Source organism: Chionomys nivalis, chromosome 2 (genome assembly GCF_950005125.1).
Source record: "Chionomys nivalis chromosome 2, mChiNiv1.1, whole genome shotgun sequence".
NCBI classification, from domain to species: domain Eukaryota; kingdom Metazoa; phylum Chordata; class Mammalia; order Rodentia; family Cricetidae; genus Chionomys; species Chionomys nivalis.
Window position 1 is genome coordinate 26,423,553 of NC_080087.1, and position 21,264 is coordinate 26,444,816.

At 37.1% G+C, this 21,264-nt stretch overlaps 2 protein-coding genes across 2 annotated transcripts in view; both read right to left on the reverse strand.

The window, feature by feature from the left end:
* Vta1 (vesicle trafficking 1) overlaps positions 1-11,492 on the reverse strand; it is a 62,128-nt gene extending 50,636 nt beyond the window's left edge. The window contains exon 1 of the mRNA XM_057763181.1: positions 11,338-11,492. Within this exon, the coding sequence (XP_057619164.1) occupies positions 11,338-11,449 (112 nt within the window). The 5' untranslated portion in view covers positions 11,450-11,492. The remainder of the gene's footprint in view (positions 1-11,337) is intronic.
* Positions 11,493-18,350: 6,858 nt separating this feature from the next.
* Positions 18,351-20,090, reverse strand: Gje1 (gap junction protein epsilon 1). Its single transcript, XM_057763253.1, has 3 exons — positions 20,052-20,090; positions 19,212-19,394; positions 18,351-18,746 (listed from the first exon to the last, which is right to left on the reverse strand). The coding sequence occupies exons 1-3, from the start codon at positions 20,088-20,090 to the stop codon at positions 18,351-18,353; spliced, it is 618 nt and encodes a 205-aa protein (XP_057619236.1).
* Between the last annotated feature and the right edge of the window lie 1,174 nt (positions 20,091-21,264).

Genomic DNA, 21,264 nt, shown 5'->3' on the forward strand with positions numbered 1-21,264 from the left:
ATTGTAGTTACTCTCTACATTATTTAGACTCCTTGAGATAGAATGTTTAGCAAAACTTTTGTTCTCAATATTGTTTGTTATATTTATTATTTGTTATTATTGTATACAGTTGTATTTGGTTTAGTTCTGTCTTATTTAGACAAAAGGGGGAGATGTAGGGATAAATCCCGCCCCTTAGGGGGTGTGGCAGCGCAAATGAATGCAGACAGATTATATAGATATATACAGCTTTAATAAGGAAATAGACTTACAGGACCACAGGTTCCTGCGGAGCACAGCAGAGCAAGAGAAAAAAGGGCTGCTGGGCTCACGCCCGGATTGTAAACATTAGCCCGAGGCGAACACGCCCTACAAGGGGGCGTGTTCGCCTCGGGCTAATGTTTACCTATAAATCTGGCAAGCATGCTTGCAGCGCTTCTTCTGCTTTCCTGGTCTCCGCTGGAATGGTGGTTCTGTAAGTCTATTTCCCCATTAAAGCTGTATATATTTTTACAATCTGTCTGCATTCGTTTATGCCGCTACAGGGGAGGAGGCATTTCCAGGGTAAGGGAAAAACATGACGCCAGGAAAACTTCCAGGAATCCACAAGGATGACCCCAGCTAAGACTCCTAGCAATAATACAGAGGGTGTCTGAACTAGCCTTCTCCTGCAATCAGATTGGTGACTACCCTAATTGTCATTAGAGAACCTTCATCCAGTAACTGGGAGAAGCAGATGCAGAGATCCACAGCCAAGCCCTGGGCCAAACTCTGGGAAATCCTGTTGAAGAGATGGAGGAAGAGGTAAGGTGTTCAAGGTCATCACAAGGGAACCCATAGAAACAACTGACCTGGCCTCACAGGCGCTCACAGACTCTGAACCAACAACTATGAATCCTGGATAGGACCAACATAGACCCTTTACATATGAAGGAGAGTTGTACAGCTTGGTCTATCTGCAGGACTCCTAGCAGTGGGATCAGGGCCTGTCCCTAATGCTTGAGTTGGGGTTTGGGAACCTATTCCCCATACTAGGTTGCCTCACCCAGGCTGAATACAAAGGGAGGTGCTTAGTTTTGCCTCCACTTGACACGCCATGCTTTGTTGAGACCCATGGGAGGCTTGTCCCTTTTTGAATAGAAACAGAGGAGTGGCAGATGGAGGTGGGCAGAGGAGAGGTAGGGGAGGGGGGCATGAAAAGGAGGAGAAGAGGGTAGGGAAACTTTGATTCAGATGCAAAATAAATAAAAATATAATAAAAAGTAGGCTTATATTCAAGCACATTAATAATTACATTAAACAAATAATTTACTCTAATTAGAAGGATAAAGCTGCCATCTGAGAAAAAATATAAGACTTAATATTCTGTCTTCAAGACTCCAGTGAATTGGAGTAATAATTACTTAAAAATAACATTAAATTAAAATTTATCAAGAGTCACGAACCTTCATAATCATTTAAAAGTGGTCAAATCAAATTAATTTACCACAAAATATTGTGAAGCAGATGCTGCTTTTGTTTCAAGATTACTAATAAAGTGCATACTTCCTGCCATCTGATTCTCAAAGATGCTAAAACCATGTCAAAAAAGACAGACTCGCCGGGTGGTGGTGGCGCACGCCTTTAATCCCAGCACTCGGGAGGCAGAGGCAGGCGGATCTTTGTGAGTTCGAGACCAGCCTGGTCTACAAGAGCTAGTTCCAGGACAGGCTCCAAAACCACAGAGAAACCCTGTCTCGAAAAACCAAAAAAAAAAAAAAAAAAAAAAAAAAGACAGACTCTTAGACAAATGGTGCTGAGAGAACTGGATGGATAGTCAGGTGTACAAGTGTCAATCTTGATCTTATGTCCCTGAAAGATCAACTGAAAATGGATACAAGTGCCTATATAAAGACTTGGAATCCCAGGGGAAACACTTCACATTAGAAGTATAGGCACAGACTTTGGAACAGGAACCAAAACAGCTTAGAGATAATATCAAGAATTGGCAAATGTAATTACATAAAATTACGAAGATTCTATACAGCAAAGCAAACAATTACCAAGAAAGAGACAATCTGAAGAGCGTGAGAAAATCTTTGCCATTACATATCCAGGGAACTAATATTAGGATATACAGATAATTAAAATACAAAAGAGTAATCCAAGAAATAAATGACAAATGTGCATTATTCAAAACAACCCAGAGCCAATGAATACAGAAAAAAAAGCCAACATTTTTCATCATTATGGAAATGTAAATCCAAACTACACTGAGATTTTTATCTTATATCAATCAGAATAGCTAAACCTAAAACCAACAAATGCTGGTATTTGTGAGTGGCACAGTCACATATTGAGTGGGAATGTAAACTAGTATATCCACCATAAAAATCAGGATGGACCTTCCTCAGAAAACAGAATTACCATGTGATCTACCTACACCATTCTCAAGTATATTCTTAAGGAAGAAGGGCAGCTTATTGTAGAGATACCTGTATATTCATGTGTACTGAGACACTACTCACTACAGGCAAGTTGTAAGACTAACAGGTTATCAAGAAGATACAATGTCTGTCTGTCTGTCTGTCTGTCTGTCTGTCTGTCTGTCTGTCTGTCTCTCTCTCTCTCACACACAGACACATTGGAGTTTCATCCATACACAAAGAATTAAGTCATATTATTGGAAGAAAAATGTAGGAGGAGGGCCTGGGGCTGCTTGTTTGTCCTCACTGCACAGAAACGAAATACACACAGAAACTATATTAATTAAAACAGTGCCTGGCCCATTAGCTCTAGCTTCTTATTCGCTAACTCTCATATTAATTTAACTCATTTCTATTAATTTGTATATTGCCATGTGGTAGTGATTTACCATCAAAGATTCTAACCCTGCATCTGTCTCAGGCGGAGGATCTATACCGTCCCTCTCTGACTCTGCCCTTCTTTCCCCCAGCATTCAGTTCCGTCTTGCCCACCTACTTAAGTTCTGTCCTATCAACAGATCAAGACAGTTTCTTTATTCATTAACCCAGACAGAAGGACCTCCCATATCAGAAAAATGGACAGAATTGGCTATCATCATGCTAGTGAAGCAAGTCAACTGTGAAAGGCAAATACCGTATTTTCTCTCATCTGTTGAAGCAGGGGGAAATGAGAAAGATGACGTTAGAGTAGAAAGGAGACTACTGTGAAAGAGAAAGGGGATGAGAAAGAAGGGGTAAAAAAGGTAATGGGGTCATCAAGTACATTATATGTGCAAGTGTCACAACAAAGTCCACTATTTATACATCATTAAAAATAAACTAAATTTTACAAAATGAAGCATATTTGTCCAAAGTCATGTAACCAAGTAACAGGTTAGGCTATCACTTAGGTACAATCTGGCTCTAGTCACCTAACCTTCTATCACTCAAGCTCTCACAGCACGCACATACACAGCATTTTATATGTGCTATGTATATGCAACCACAAATTATATATACTAGAGTATATAATTCTTCATACTTCTTTTTTACAGGACGCTGTGGGTATTTTCTGTAATAAATGTAACTATCATTTCCACAGTGATATAAGATTCTATTATATCAGCCCAACATAAATGACTTGAACTTATCCATACTAACTTTCAGCATATCATAAAAATAGCTTCATGTTGGGCACTTTTATACTACCATTGTCTCCTTTATGCCCATTTTACTCAACTGAACTACCAAGGTAAAATGTCTTATATATTCTCTTCACATAGTGACTATTTGATTATAAAATAAGATCTTAATCTGGTAAGAATCCTTGATATAATCATGGATCATCATTATTATCATTCTTGGCATAGTCAGGCATTTTTCCCTCAAAGAACTGAAGGCTAAGAAGGAGGCAAGTTACAGAAGACAGCAGGTGTAAATTTGCACATAACTTTACATTTCAGTCACTTCAGGCAAAAGTTACCTGTAATGAGTTTAAGTGGGAAGCCATGTGGTTCTTTATTCTTCTGTTATGTATTCCAAACTGTCTAAAATAAATGCACATTATTTTGACTAATGTTTCTCAAAGGTGACAAAACAATACTGTATGCTTCTATAAGGAGTAGGAAAAGTGTGTTTGGGGAATTTATGTGAAAGTGTATGTGGTGGGGATCTTCCCCACTGACCACCACATGTGTTTTAAAGCCAGGATTTCTAACTGAACCTGGAACTTGCTGATTGGCTAGACTGGCTAGCTTACCAGCTCCAGAGATCCATCTGTGGCCGCATTCTGAGTGCTGGGATTACAGAGGAACGCTGTCATGTCTGGCTTTTATGTATGTGTTGGGAATCAAAATTGGGTGGTCATGCCTGTATGGTAGAGCTTTATAACTGAGCCATCTTCCCAACACCAGTATTTACTCGAAGATTTTGTATTTGTTGATGCAGTGTCTGGGAGGAAGTGTTGCCACCACTTACAACAGTTCTGACAACAAAATTCGTCCTTCCATGATTTCCAGCATTGTTTCCAAATAGAAACAATAATAAACTGAGTCTTAATAAACAAAAGCACCCACTCCTAAAAGATAAAAGCAAAACAACAACAAAAAACTTGTTAAGGCCCAGGGTAGAAAAACAAAAGTAATCATAACAGCTAAATGAAGATTGTAGTAGAGGCAGGAACTTAACAACACATCTGTGAAAACCTATTATATATAATCCTGTGCTATTAAAAGTGGATGTGTGTTTTCACTTCTGAGCAGTCAAATGTAACTTTTATAAAAAGCAAACTTGACCAAAGAGGCTTAAATTACTTGGGATGACAAAAAAGGAAATGAAAGAAAGGTAAGGGGAGATATTTGGTTGCACAGGCTCCATTCAAGCTTCACAGTTTTTTTTTTTCCCCAAGTGAAGAGTTTTATTTAAACAATGGAGAGCATTCAAATGATTCAAATGACCCCATTTATAAAACAAAATATGGGTGCCCATATATGTGCACAAACAAAAGCAATGGAATTCTAAAGCATACAGCAGGAATTGAGCATTCTGTGCATTACTGTTAACCTCTCATGTCATAGTGCAGGATCCTGAGTTGGCTCCTAACAATAATAAAAAAATTCAGACAAAACTATGGTCCCAATATATTATTTAATTTCTGAAACTATAAAATTAACAAAATTCTTCCCATTGGTTTAAGTTTATCTAACTTAAAAATCCATTTTTTTGTCAGATTAAGAATAAATTAATAATAGACAATCTTTAATGCTAATTTCTAGTACTTTATATTCATTAGCACAGAAAGCCAACATTTTTGGTATTTAATTAAACATTTCTGCTTTCATGTGCTGTTACATTATACATATCTGACTGAAACAGCTCAGTATATTCACAACTTCCTGAGGAACTATTTCATCTCTCCGTGATCACATAAACAAAGTCTCAAGAATGTGTTTCCATGGTCACTAAAGTTCTATGGCTTTACAATGCCACCCCCCTAGAGGAATCTTTAAGGTCAAATAGGAAAGTTTACACTTTTAGTTACAGTGAACTTAAATAGAGATCTTTCTCAGTTCAGCCTATTGCACCAATCTGGCAGTGTCAAAATTTTTTCATTAGTAGAGACTCAAATATTTTCTGGTTTTACTGAAGAAAGGGGGGAGTAATAATGGAGACTCATTATTAATTATACAAGCTTGGACTTCAGCTTAGGCTTTTGCTCAACTAGCTCTTATAACTTAAATTAACCCATATTTTTAATCTATGTTCTGCTCGAAGGCCCGTTACCTTGTCTCCATACTGTATGTCCTGCTTGCTTCCCTATGTCTCACTAGCGAAACCACCTTTCTTCTTCTCAGAGACCTCTCTGGCTGGAATTCCCGCCTATTCTCTTCTGCCTAGCTATGGCCCGTTCAGCTCTTTATTACACCAACCACAGCAATATATCTTCACATAGTGTACAAATATTCCACAACAGCAAAGACATCATTTTCATGGTATTTATTTGTTCATATGTGATACATTTACATGCATACACACACAGTTTGTGTTTTAAATTTTTACATCTCTATTTATAGCAAAATGAGTAGCATCTGGGCCCCACACATGCGAGGCAAGTACTCTACCATGAGGTATTTCCCTAACACTACTTCTTTTCTGAGACAAGCTCTCATGTAGCCCAGGTTGGTTTTGAACTCTTGATCCTCTTGCTTCTGTCATCTGAGTATTAGGTTACAGATGTATGTCATGATGCTTAGCAAGCTTGAGAATAGAAAGATCTTCCTGCATTTAGCATTACCTACAGGACCAGACAGCAGTGTCCAAAATATTTCACATAGTGTCTGTTGTTTGTAGGACTAACACATTTTCTGGTTTTATTTAAGAAAAAAAAAAAAAGAAAAGAAAAGGATCTACCTCACAATACTTCATGGAATTCTGATTAAAGCTGTTTCAGTATTTGTGAAAATTTCCTAATCACAAGTTCTTCCAAACTGGAACCACTAAACTATATATATATGTATGTACTCATATATATGTAATATATTTATTTCCATTTTCCCCAAATGCCTTCTAAAACTTTGTGCCAAACCTCTTGGTGATGATTTTAGTATACTTACCTATACTAAACTTAATTTTCACATTTTAAAAAAATGGTATTAATTTTAACTAACACTTATTACTGATTATCTTAGTCATCATCAAAAGCAGTTAGGACAGGAACTAAAATAGGGCAGGAACCTGGCAGCAGAGGTTGAAGCAGAGACCATGGAGGAGTGCTACTTACAGTCTTGCTACTTTGGCTTGTTCAGCCTGCCTTCTTATAGAATATAGGACCAGCAGTCCAGTGATGGCACCTTCCACATCAATCACAGACTAGTGGTTGCTAGGAGACAGAGGTAAGGTGGTGTAGAAAGTAAGGTAGGTGCCGTAAAAGGCACCACGACAAACGCAATGTGCCTTTTCGTGTGCCGCAGAAACCATTTTATGTAATCTGAAATGATATGATGACTGTGCTTGCTATCAGGCAGCTCCGGTAAGAGTCATGCCTCAAAAGCAAGCTCCTGGCAGGCTACTTCAGACTGGGGCCTAGCACAAGACAGGCCCTGATATGTTAATGTGCTGACCCCAAATTGGTGCTGAGGTGCTAGTGAATCAGTCTTGAGCTGTGAGCCCTGAGAATACAGGGCTACCAGCCAGCTAAATGATACAAAAATTGAAACTTTGGGAATGGTCTCCAGGATCACACTGCTCCTGAGACATGACTTCTCTAGCTTCCGTGTTGATGTCCATTGGCAAGAGGGCTTGGGGCTCGTGTGTGGCCCTAGCCAAAGTGACCACTGAAATTCCAGCAGTGTGGTTGTTGGGCCCATTTGCCAGCACTAGCAGTTGGTCTATGCTCTCAAGGACCTCCAGGACCTTCATCAGTGACATTCCCCCAGTCTGCCACAGCTGAAGGATGTCATGGTGGATGTGGGTGGAGCCTGCAAGCTTCTGAAGAGTTCTTGCAAGAGAGCATTCTCCATTGGAACCTTGTAGCAGCATATCTCCTAAAACAACTGTTCACCACTTGGGGGAGATTTCTATTATCTTTTATATTAGCTTGACAATATAAAGAATGTTTGTCTGAATAAAGCGAGCATATTTCCAAGACATGTCTTGTTTGGACATCCTATTGCCTTACAGTCCACGGGCCAACCATTCTCTCAGAAATGGATTCTTAGACTGCTGTGTCTTGACTGTCATGATAAACATAGGAATCTACACTGACAAAACTGGTTAGAACTAAGTGTGTAAACACATGAATAAATGCACGTAAGACTTGGAAATCTGAGAAAACACTGGTGGACTGTACAAATCTCAATATTCTGGCCATGACATCACATGGCATTTTGTGGGACAACAGGCTTTCTCTGTATTATTTTTTACACCTGCTCATGGATCAAGAGCAGTTTCAAAAGAACAAAAGCTTAATTTAAAAAATAAATGTTTTGATGCATGTAATCTCAACATTCAGGAAGGAGAGAGATAAGTGGATCTGAAAAAAACAACCCAACCCAAACAACAGAACCAGAAGAACTTATGAGACTGGTTCTTGAAGGACAGATTTTCCACTGTGGAGAATTTACTGCTTTGCTGTGACTATGCTAAACAGTTTAAGCACAAGACACTACGTACTGCCCAGGAGGGACAAAAGATAATCTAGACAGTGTTGCAGCACTCACTTCTGATTTCGTAAGGAAACAAAAGAGCAGTAATGCTGAAAATGTAATAGAGCTAAGGGAGCTTGAAAATACAGGACTAGGAAAGTCCCTATTAGGTTCAGGATTCACTTATTTTGGGAAGTCACAGAACTACTCAGGAATAAATATAACACACATGATATAGTTTGGATTTCATAGTCTTAGAAACTCCTAACTACAATAGTATCTGTACCTTGGACTGGATCCAAGTAAAGTCATAGAGTTTTGTTTAATAAATACTTTATACACTGCAACAACAGCAGAGAATTTTCTGTGCCTCTATCTGCTTCCCTGTGCAGGCATGTATAGAGGCAGGGATCAAGGTTGGCTGTTTTCCTCTATTGCTTTCCACCTTATTTTCTGAGGCAAGATCTCTCATTGAACGTGCAGTTCATCCCACTGGCCAGGCTGCCTGGCAGTAAGCTGCTGGCATCACCTGTCACTCCTCCTCAGACTCACATTATCAGACCCTCTTATGCCCATGCTGGAGAGCGGAAGGAACTCAGTTCTCATGTGTGCAGAGCAAGCATATCACCCACTGAGCCATCTCTCCAGCAGCCATCTCTCTAGCCTGGAAGATAATTTTATATGTTTCAATAGCTTGAAGCAAGAAATAATGTTGCTCAGTGTGAAATTTTCTACTTGTGCCATTATGTTGATATAAAAAGCTTTTTGGATTTTAAAGCATACAGAGTATGTGGGGGGCAACAAATCTAATTTAAAAGGTCCAAAGATAAACTCAGCAATAAGAAACTACCAAAAATGGCAAGGCAGATTTGAAAACAAACAAAATCCTGAAATAAAAAAATAAAAGTTGAACTTAATAGATGTGTTAAGCAACAGAATATGTGGAGGTTAAGACAGGTCTTACACAACACAACATAGATGATAAATGAAAGAAGAGAATTAAAGGGAAAAGGATAACATATATGTAATACTTTACAATAGCTTAACAAAGAAGCATCAACAATGCAATTTTTTATAATTGATAAAAATCCATTTACAGTCTTACGAAACCAAATCCCAAGTGAGCACACAGAAGAAATCAAGGCCTAGAAAACTAGAATGTACCCTAGAAACTGATAGACAATTTATATTAAGCCTTTTGAAAAAAAGAACTTCCTGAAGAAAAACCAGGCCATGCAGTGGAGAATATACCTGTAACACATGCAACAAAGGATTAATATATATTATTAAGAGAGGACAGTTCAATAGAAGCATCATGGTCAAACAACAAAAAGGCAGTTCAAAAGGAAACCACATGCGTGATTAGCATATGAATAGATGTTGACCCTCATTAAAACTCAGAGAATTGCAAATGTCACTTCAAAGAGATGGCATCCACAGCCATGAAATTGGCAAAAATGAAAAGCTCTAGTAACACCAAATATGAGTACATTAGTATGTTCCTATTATTCCTTAAACGCTGTATGGACATGATGCATTATCTTATACAAGGGTCTTATAACAAAAACTGTACTACAGTCAAATGGACTTTGTCATAAAAATGCCCATTCAAGACTCTAGAGAGAGGGATTCCACTGAAATAGAAACAGGCATGAAAACCAGACAGCAGCAGACTAAAATTTTAGGTCCCTACCAGGAAGGGGTGAGGACAAGAGTTGACTCTCACTTCAAGTTTACCTAAAAGGTGGCATGATAAGGCTCAATTTTAGGGGGCTATCATGGGAAACATCCTCTTATTTTTTTTCTATTTATTATTATTTTTTACTTTTTATGTTTAAACAAAAGATATCGGGAACACTCTTAGAACAAAGGGCAAGAACGAGCACAATGATACAGGAAGGAATCAATCCTAGGTAGTCACAGAGGTGCATAGTGATAGGTGCATGGATTCGCTTAGAGGGGAACAAAGGGCCCTGTTTCCCACCTCAGAGACATTGCTTCTTTGTTCAGGAACCAGCTTCTCTCTGGCTCTAGCCCCTCTTTTAACCTTGCCTCTGAGCCTTCAGACTTTTATTCTGTCTAAAGCTATATTCTTCCCCAAATGTCCATGAAGTACTGGCTTCAATTGTCAGCTCAGTGAAGGACCTTCTGAACAAAGAAAAATGAAATCCCCTCTCCACTAGTCTGGTACTTCTATTCCCTTTCCTGAGTACTCTTTAAGCAACCTACTCTCATTAGTTCTATGAACGTTTTTTGGCAGTACCTAGGAACACCTGGCACCAGGTAAAGAGACTCAATAATTACATGCTGCATGAATGATGATTAAGACTTGGTTGAGGAAGTTAAAAGAGCAAGCATGGTGAAAATAGTACTCCAGATGAAGTATGGTCATCTATGGCTTGCAGAAGAGATGACAATTCAGATCTCAAATCACGAGGAGTTTGGTAACTATGGGGCTGGGGGGTGAGGGGAGACGACACACAATATCAATGCATAGTTGAAAAAAGGGGTACATGTAGAGATGGGAAGGGATGACTGGGTCCAGATTTTTCATAACAAGGTGCATAACAGAGGACACTGAAACTCATATTGAGTTTCTCTATTCTGAAAGTTCTTTAGAGGCTCAGAGTAGTACAGTCATTTCTTGCAATAAAGATGTGAACCTAAGATTAAAAATATAGTGTACACGAAACTACTAGCAGTACCTAACACCAACTCCAAAAGCCTGGACAAAGTTAGACCCGTTTTCCCTTCAGCGGTAGAGTTATATACACCTCAAACTGGGAAACTTTGTTATTAAACTGCTCAACTTTCAGGACCACAAAAGGACGAATGAATAGTCTTAATGGTGGGAAAGCAGCGCATGGAAAACAGAAGTCAAGAACAGGTCAATTCAAGTTTCCAGTAGTAGACACACTCCGCTGGGCCGTTTGTAAACCCCAAAGCTGTCAGAATCAACCGGCACTTTTTGTTTTGTTTCCTATGAGTTTACCTTCCCGCCCATCTCTGGGACACCTATCAGCGTCTCACCCCGTCTCAACGGCTCGGCTACCCCGGCAGCTTTCGTGAAGGCACAGAAAGCAGGGAGAGTGTGCAGACTACTGAAGGGCTGGTGTAGGCAGTCCCGAGGCACTCGGGCAGGAGAGCCCGGGGACCCTAAGGTGCGTGGGGCTTCCCGGGGCGGGCCAGAGGTCAGGCTCAGGTCTAAAGCAGGGTGCGGGGCGGGACGGGCGGGCCTCAAGAACGGAGCGCGGCGCCACGGAGGGACTCACAGTAGTAGGCCACCACGGGGTCCCGCTTGTCATGCTCCTGAGCCGTTCTCAAATGATGCTGTATGCTCTTAAACTGCGCGGGCAACGGCGGTAGCGGGGCCAGCGCGGCCATCTCCACTCCCGGAAGCGCCACTTCCTACTAGCCGGCCACAAACACTTCCGCTTCCGCCTCTGAGCGGCGCAAATCCCACCCACTCTTCGTTGCTCAGCGGCTTGTCGGCTGGGCGGGACGGATGCGCGGAAGAGACAAACTTAGCTGCTGTGCTCAAGGCAGCTATAACGCGGGTCATGCGAGTCTTTGGTGTTACACACAGCAGCAGCGCTCTCTGCTGGTAAGAGAAAGAAGCGTTTTTTTTTTTTTTTAAATTTGACTTTTTAAAAATTTTTATTTATTTATTTTTTTTAATGTGGAACAAAAGGAAGAAGAAGAAAGGGTAAAATAAGAAAGGAAAGTTTATTGACTTGGAGAAAGGAAAAGGCGACCTAAAACTCCCAGTTTCTCAATCTTAATTTTGTATATATTAACCACCACATCCCTCCCTCCCTCCCTCCCTCCCTCCCTCCCTCCCTCCCTCCCTCCCTCCCTCCCTCCCTCCCTCCCTCCCTCCCTCCCTCCTCCTTTTCCTCTCTCTTTTCCCCTCCCTCTCTCCTGTGTCCTCAGCTTTCAATTCTCTCTCTCTCCATCTTGTGTGTGTGTGTATGTGTGTGTGTGTTGTCTCACTAAGTTGCCAAATCAGTCTTTGAACTTTATATCCAGAGATTGCCAGTTAGTATTACAGCCATATGCTTATTGATAGCTCACAGAGCTTTTTGGGGTGGGTGGGTTTATTAATTTTAATAGAACAAATGATCACAAAATAAAATTTTATAAACATTCACCAAAAAGTACACGTTGCAGCCTTTCTAGAAACAGTAGAGATACTGAAAACATGTACGTCAAGGAAGGTGGAACTGGAAGCAGCCTCTACTCTTGGTTTAAAGGCTTTAAATTCTTGCCTGAGAAGTACTTTTTTAAATTAAAAATTTTCATGTTCACATATTGAACTACATGGCCAACCCTTTTCAAACTTGAAAGCTAAATACATGGAAATTAATGAAAATCGAATACTTGCTCTGATCTGGGTAGTATATTTTCATGAAATAATACTATTTAAGTTTATTATTCCCAGAAGACGAGGAACATTTGGGAAGTATTATCCAATTTTAATTCTTGTAAAGACAGAGTCCTGGCGATTTATTCAACACTTCTGATTCAGGTCATTTTAAATAATGCCTTACCTTTTCTTCCTACCAGTATTTTTTTGGGGGGGCTTCCTCTCCATTCTATAATAGCATCCATAGCATCCTTAAGGAATTGCATTTCAGTTTTCGCCTTTAATAACCTCTTTTTTTTTTTAAAGCAATCTTCTTGATTTGTTTTTCTAGTACAGGCAGTTATAGATTTACATTTCCCGCTAACAGCTGTCTTTGCTGTATCCCAGAGTTCTGATAAGTTGTACTTTCATTTTCATTTTGTTCTAGTAGTTTTAAATTTTCTTTCTTGATTTGTGTGATGATCTGCTGCTCCTTCTCGAGTGTATTGTTCAGTCTTTAAACATGTGTGTTGTTTCTGTGTTTTCTCTTGCTGGGGTTTCTAGTTTGATTCCTTTAGATACAGCGAATTATTTCAATTCTCTCTAGACTTGCTTTATGGCCTATAATATGTTCTATGATAGAAAAATTTCTATAGGATGAGTAAAAGAGTATATATTTTGTATGTATTAGACAAAATTTTCTGTAGATAACTAATACATCCAACTGGTCTGCGAAGTAGACTTTCCCCAAAAGCAGGAAATTTCAAAGAGACTTCTACCTATATTTGCAGTCACATTTTTCTGTGTCTTGGAGAATGTCTAGCAGAGTCTTTCATGAAGCAGGAAGCCTGAAGGATCATCTCACCTTTAGGTAACTTCAGCAGTTTTTTCTCTGTGGGTCATGCATCTCAAGTTCATATAGTACAACATCAAGAAGTTCAAGAAAGAGCAGTTTCTTACCCAAATGGCTGACAAACTCCGTAATGAGCCTCTTTGATGCCCATCTTCCTCTTGAAGTAATTGGTTCTGCCAGGAGCAGTTGTGTCTCATTGTCATGAAATGTCCTAAATTCTAAAAGACAAGATCAAATGCCATATTCTGTAGTTTTTGACAGATCTGAAAGATATCTATTCATCTGAAATACATCTCTGTACATCTAGAAAACCTAACTAACATGACTGCAAGCTTGACTATTATGTATGAATATCTATTAACCTATATTTCTTAATTATACATTACATTTTAGAACTGTACAAACACAATACTTTAATTAAGAGCAGTAATATACATACAACCAGATTGATCTTAAATCTGTTAACAATAAACTGAAATCCATATCAATGCAAATTTTTCATATCTATAGCATATCTTCCTTTAACTGTAAACAAACATATATAAGCAATATTTGGGGTGTAGTTCTCTCCAATCTGCTGGGGGCGAAGTATTTTGGGGGTGTTTATGGTGACCTTTTGGGTTGTTGGTGCATCAAACCACATTATTCTGGAAGGGATCCATATGTTCTCATCTTCTGTGGAAAAAGTAGAACCTCTTTTCCAAAGCAACATATCCTTAGACCCAAATTTTGAATTCATGATACCTTTATGTTGGCTTAACTTAGCAGTTTATACAATGAAATGTCTCTCATAATGTAGCTCTTTACCAGCCAAAAAATTCAAAGAAAACACAATAATATACATAGTCCATAATCTCTGTGTATATTCCATCTTTACATGGCTTATTTTTCTTACTCTATTACTTTTTCTACAAGTTTAATATTTATTTTATTATCTTTCCTCCTTCAATCTATGACTGTCTGTACTCTTTTTTTTACTGCATTTGCTTTCTCTTTACTCTTTTTCTTCTCTCTCCCAAGCCTACATACATTTTATAAACATAGTGTGTCTCATTTAGAGGTCTTTTATGTCTGAATCTGCCCTTATTGAGTATCTTTAATCCTTTTCTGACCAGGACAGCTTCTTAAAATGCTAGGCGCTTCTTAAAATCCTAAGCGATGGCGTTACTAGGGCAAATATGGCCCTGCCTGCTCTCTCCACCCAGTCCAATATGGTGGAAGTCTGTTCACTCACCGCCTCTAAGACTGCCAGGTGTGAGCCATCCTTACCACCTCAATTCTGATAATCACTGTGCCCATGTTGCCACCAAGTAACTTGCAGCACACTACCCACAAAAACCATTTAAATGCTTGGTCTCCTGAAAGACCCAGAGCCATTCTTGTTGGTAAACTAGGAAGCCCCTGTTTTGAAACTGTGTGGTTTTTGCTGCTATGGCTGAAATTTTCTCTTAAAATAATTGTGCCTCTGCTTGCTTCTAGCAAACAGAGTCCACCTGAGAAAAGTGCTTCACTTTGTTTTTTTGTGTGTCTAGAATTCCTTTTATAGCATTCTCAGGTTTTATGTGGATTTAGTCGACCACATTGGTACACCAATTTGTTGTTAGAGAGCCACTTGTTTGTTCCTGGCTGCTCAGACATGAAATAACCACACAGAAACTATATTATTTTCAATACTGTTTAGTAAAAGCTTAAGTTTATTTCTGGCTAACTCTTATATCTTAAATTAACCCATCTCCATTAATCTGTGTATCGCCACATAGCTGTGGCTTACTGGCAAAGTTTTGGCATGTTTGTCTCTGGCTGCAGCTCCATGACTTCTCCTTGACTCTGCCTTCTTTCCCCCAGCATTCAGTTATCTTTCCCGCCTACCTATATTCTGCCCTGTGCAGGCCCAAGACAGTTTCTTTACTAACCAATGGTATTCACAGCATACAGAGGGGAATCCCACATCATGGCTTATTGTACTTAAATAAAGGATTTTTTCCTTTTATGAAATTTATTCTATCATGTGTTTTTGTTTGTATTTTCATATAAAATTTAGATTCTACTTGCAGGTATTCACAAAAATATTGAATTTATAGTTCTATGTGAGTCACCAAAAGTTCTACGTGATTAAGGCTATCAACACAGTTATGTTTTATTTATCTAATTTAATTTCTTTCAGGATTATTGCATTATTTTTATTGTACCTATCTAGCAAATACTGTGTGAATTTTTCCAATGTGTTTCCTGATATTTTTAGTATATGATAAATGGAAATACTTTTGCAAATTTAGATATATTACTGTTTTAAAGCATGGGTTTTTTGCATTTCATTATCATTTTATGGTTTTCATGTTTTAGAATTTTCTGTGTACTGTTTATATAGGTGATATTTCTTCTTTTCCAATCCTTGTATCTTTTATTTGGTTTTATTGAATTTACTCATGAGATTATCCAGAATACCTCTATATTTATATCTATCTATCTATCTATCTATCTATCTATCTATCTATCTATCTATCTGTTTTTCTCTTAGTGAACTACAATTCAAATTCAGCAAAAAAGAGGAAAAGTGGAAGTGCTTCTCTTTGTCCAAATCATGGGGGAAATTGTTCATTCTTTACAATATTATGGGGTATTTCCTAATATTCCTTTATTTTTTAAATAAAATTTAGATAATGTTCTTATTAAGTAAAATGTTTGGGTTTTTTATTTCATTAGAAATGACTGTTAAGTTTAATCATATTCTTTTATTAAGATGACTATGTAATTTCTTCTTTTAATACAGTTCAATTACATTAATTGTCTTTTAAGTGTTTGAATGATCTGTCACTCCCAGCATAAACTCAACCTGCATATATTCTATCTATACATACATAGTTGGATTATGTGTGTAATATATTTTTTTCTAGGAAATTTCAATAACAAAATTATGCTATGCTACTCTCTTTATGCAAAATGGGAATATTTTCTACTTGTTCTGACACAATCTTGCCCAGGAAGCTGGGAGGTTGTTTTGTCTTCCTTCCAAAGAAATTTTGTAATTGTATCTCTTCCTTAAACATTTGGTGAATTTGACCAGAGCGGCCACCTGGATCTGGAGTTTTCTTCAAGAAAAGGGCTTACATGGGCTGGAGAGATGGCTCAGCAGTTAAGAGCACTGCCTGCTCTTCCAAAGGTCCTGAGTTCAATTTCCAGCAACCACATGGTGGCTCACAACCATCTGTAATGTGGTCTGGTGCCCTCTTCTGGCCTGCAGGCATACACACAGACAGAATATTGTATACATTATAAATAAAAAATATGTATATATTTAAAAAAAAAAGAAAAGGGCTTACATCTTAATTTGTTTAATAAATTTAAGAATATTTATAGTCTGTGTATTTTATCAGTTTCTCTTGTCTTAGCAATAGCATTTCAAAGAATTTCTTCATCCATCAAACTTAGTGTTACATTGTTCAAGTATCCTTATGACCTTGTTAATGTTCTATCAACTTTCATTTATTATAAGATTGATTTCTTCTTTTGTTCTTTATCATCTAAAACTGCATAACTAAAATGTTACTGGTTTTACTCAACTTTGAAATAATCACCATGTGTTTTATGCATTTTTGCTTAAATTTCATTTCATATTTCTATATTTCATGTTATTTGTATTCCTAGCCTATTTAATGATTTTAGCTAGTTGTTTTGCTAATTTCTTAAAGCACAAAGATAAATAAATTTATCATTTTAATGGCAAAATATAGGGCTGCTATAGGCAGCCAACTTTGTTTTAATTCTTGTAACAAATTTTCATAAAGTGTTTTCATTATTATTTGGTTTATAGTACCTTTTAGCTTCTGATGCCAGTTCTTTCTTAGTCCATGCATTAATGTAAATTTATCAGTGATTTCTCAAATACATAGACATTTTGCTCATCATCTTATTCTTTATTTTATTTACAATTTACTTGCATTATTTCAGGTAACCACTCTCTTGACTTATCACTGCACCACCCAACAACTTTGGGTACCAAGTTGTTTTGTTTTTAAATTTGACCTAGCAACATAGTACATATGAAATAATAGATCCTCAGAAGCTATTTATTGAGTGAAACTAACTTGGATTTTCTTCTATGCTTTTATGTGGCACAAGGTCAATGATTTAAATTCCTAATATGGAATTTGTAACATCAAACAGGCTAAATGATACTTAATAAAATTCCACAATTTCAATATTTGATAGACTATGTATAGTTCCCTACTAGAATACCAGCATAAAACAGTAGGATATAAATATTTTTAAATGAGATTAGTGAGGAGAGTTGTTGAAAATAATGACAAATAGAGTGCACTGATTTTCTGTAAAATTACCTATGGGATAATTTCAAAATCATTGAGGAATTATAATTTAATGTAAACACTTTAAATATGGAAGTTATACAAAAGCAGTATTTGTATAGGCACAACAGAAAACAAGGAAGCCATGCACAGTGTCATTTACAGCAGCTCTAATTTATTACTTAACTATCTCCATGATCATTTAATATTAAAATTTTTGGAAAACAATATATTGGGAAAACAAATAGGTTTACTATTAAAGATTCAATTGTTCATTATCTTTGAGTTAGTGATAAAACTATATAATGACTTTTAATTAATTCATATTCTGTTTTTAAAATTATATTTTGCACAAATGTTTAAAACTCTATGGTTTAATGGATAGAGAAGACCCAGATTCTAGTTTGATTGAGTGACCTTCTGAACATAACATAACAACTCTGAACATCAATTTCCCAGTCTCTAGCAGAGGTAAGAAGTTTCTTTGGTCACAAAATAATGCAATCACCCAAAATGTTGTTTATGAAAGAAGCTTTCAAAATCACTATTTTAAAAATGAATTTTCATTAGTCTTATGTGTACATTATCATAGAATAAGTGATAAACTAAAAATGGGAAATATTTGCTCAAAACACCTAGTTTAGAACTTGTTATCTATTTCTATTATACATAAACTACAGATACATCAAAATTTATTGAACATATGGAATTGAGATACTTGATGAAAAGACTAAACATAAAGATTGATAGGAATTATTGCATGACTTTAGGCAATCAACCATGTCATTGTTTAAATAGGAAGCATGGTCTTCTGAATATGATCTCAAAAATCTCAGCAACACACAATACCATGGTGATTACAGTAAAGGTGTACATTGCAATGAGAAAAATAGTCTTTTCAAAGTGTTCTGGAACCATGCATTTTGCAACATTTATTTTTTTACCGAGGGATTCAGCATCACACAAGTATAGAGGCTTCACCTGGAAGCCAAAGAGGTGAATCTGAAGCCAAAATGCCACCACCTCCAGGCTGATCCTTAACAAGACCGAGAGGATATAATTCACAGTGTACGCAGGCTTTTGAAGAATGCATTCTTGATTGATGTTTTTACATGCAGCATAAAGGTGGAAAATAGCTCCAGGAAGCAGGACAACCACTAGTTGTAATGCCCAGAACACCTAAAGTATATCAGAACTATTTTAGTCAACTCAAACATGTCACCAAAAACACATGGACAATTCACAGATTCAGAAAGGGCTAACCTAAAAATTCTAAGTTTCACAAATGCCTTATAAAGATGGAAATATAATAAAAAATGCAGTAGTGTTTACATATATCATTTATTTTCTAAGATTTTAGAACTTTAAACATATGGCAATTGGAAAACATGATCATATTTTACTATCACTGCCTACTCACTAATGATAATGATGAATTACCTGATTGTAATATCTGCTTAATGTCTTTATGCTCAATATACCGCTAAATAACAGATTACTGAATTTGAATGTACTTTTTAAGGACCTCAAGTTACATTTTCTCAAAGATTCAGTCAATGAAAGAGTAATTCTCAAAACTATAGGAGAAAAAAAAATCTATGTGTGCTGGGGAGTCAATGTTTGCATCCACACTAAAACACTTACCTGGGGAGTTATTGGCCTGAACTGATTGTAACAGAACAGATTTATCTCTCTTTTGTCTGGCTCACAGCTGAAATGCAAAGCTTCATTCCCATAAACCGCAAAGCCCAGTACACCAAGGAAGAACATCCTCACAGAGCCGAAGAAGAGGGTGTGGAACTGGCCGACCACAGTTGGAGGTTTCACCTGTTGGAAGGGATAAACTGGGTTAGAAAGGAACATTTGGAGAGGAGATTTTGAAGGATATTTTTATGATCACATCCAAAAGTACCTTAAAATATTAAGGCAAGACAGATGCTTGAGATTATCAAATTGACTGTAAACCCTGCAAGAGTTCTGTGATGTGTTACTCTTCAATTTTAGACTGCAGTAGTCAAATCGGGCTCTATTGGCAACCAAACAGGGAAGTTTTGAAACATTTTAAATAGCTTTGAATTCAATGAATATTTCTTTCTCATGTAATCTCTTTAAAATAAAACCATAAATCTTACAATGTCTGATTGCCCCTATTGGAAGATTAGATTATAATACAACATTAATCTTAGAATAAATACTATCAAAATGACAGAACAGTATTTACTTAAGGTTTTTTTTTTGTTGTTGCTTTCCATACTTAATATTGAATGAAGAGTGTGAGCTACTTTAAAGCATCAATGGATAAAAGTATCTCCAGGATTAATCTATCTATAATTTTAAAATCAGACTATTTTACAGCACATGGTTGTTATATAAGTTATTTTCTTTGTAAATGTACAGTTAATATGTCCATCAACACACATGCCAATGAGATTAAAAATACACAGACAAAAATTTCTACAATTGAATTTCTTGTTTGTTACTTACACATCCTTCGTAGAAGTTCTTGATGTAGTTTAGAGACATTTTCCAGAAGATGTTATCTTGGCATCCCTGTGGGCTATTGTTGAACTATGTTGTTAGTTTGCTTTACATTCTCTGTTGACTTGTATAACAGAAACCACCTATCTCTGCAAATTTCTCTTCCCTCCTCCTGTTTCTTTCTCTTTTCCTCAGATCTCTGGGACCCTAGTCAACTTTCCTATCTCCATCTCAAAACAAAACAAAACAAAACAAAAAAAAAACAACAAAGAAACAAAAGCAGAGGGCATGTGGTCAGTCTGATAATCCCTTGGCTTGCAAGATCAGCAAAGCCAGCCAGTCAGTCAGCAAAGCGGGCCAGCAGACAGATGCCCTGAGCACTCAGGGGCCCTGCAATCTCTTGAGAGTTGCTTAGACGTAAATCAGCACACTGTGTACTCTGGAGTGCTATTTGGTATGTCCTAAAGCACATGGAAACACTGCTGATATTTTCTAAGTCACTTCCACAGCATATTATTGTTAATTTCTAAGAGGTCTAAGAAGTTGCAAACACGGATGTATGGTGATTATTCAAAACCTGAGTATTATTAGTGTGTTGTGATATGTATCTCTTTGTTGAATACTTGCAACAGACATAAAAAAGAGGCAATTAGGTTTCCTAAGGATTCATATGTGGGACAATAAACAAGATAAGACTAGGGTTTAGCATGAATCATAGCTATCTTTTCCTTTTGTCTTTTAGTAGAGACATTATCCACTAGATATTGTTATAGATACTGAGGTCCAGCATGGACTTAGAGAAATAACTACTCCTACCTAAACCAATTGGTATTGGTCTATTTTCTGTAGATCAATAATAGTACACAGCCAATAATAGATCATATCTATTTCCTTTACTCACCTTTCTTTCTTTTGTGATATCCTGAAGACTTAATGTCAAACTGTTTACTTTATCCAACAGTGGAGAAGTGATAATGTTATATATAGTTGTAACCAATGGGCAAAGGCAGTGACATTCTTGAATAAGAGTGCTGTTTTAATAGGAACAACCAAAATGAGCAACTTAATGATTCCTTAAATAAAAAAAATTCTCATATTCTTATCACTTCAGAATGAGAGTATAGGTATACTTAAATTCCTTCCTAGAAAGAAAAGTGTAAAAGCTCTTACAATTATTTCTGTGAAAGGAATCTTGTTTTTTATTCTATCTTTGTTCAAT

Bases quoted from the DNA above. Each gene is read 5' to 3' on its own strand.
- Gje1 (XM_057763253.1), bottom strand. From the start codon at position 20,090: ATGTCTCTAAACTACATCAAGAACTTCTACGAAGGATGT. The intron at 19,395-20,051 runs GTAAGTAACAAA...CCCTTCCAACAG, and splicing joins AGAACTTCTACGAAGGATGT to GTGAAACCTCCAACTGTGGT. The intron at 18,747-19,211 runs GTAAGTGTTTTA...GATATACTTTAG, and splicing joins TCAGGCCAATAACTCCCCAG to GTGTTCTGGGCATTACAACT.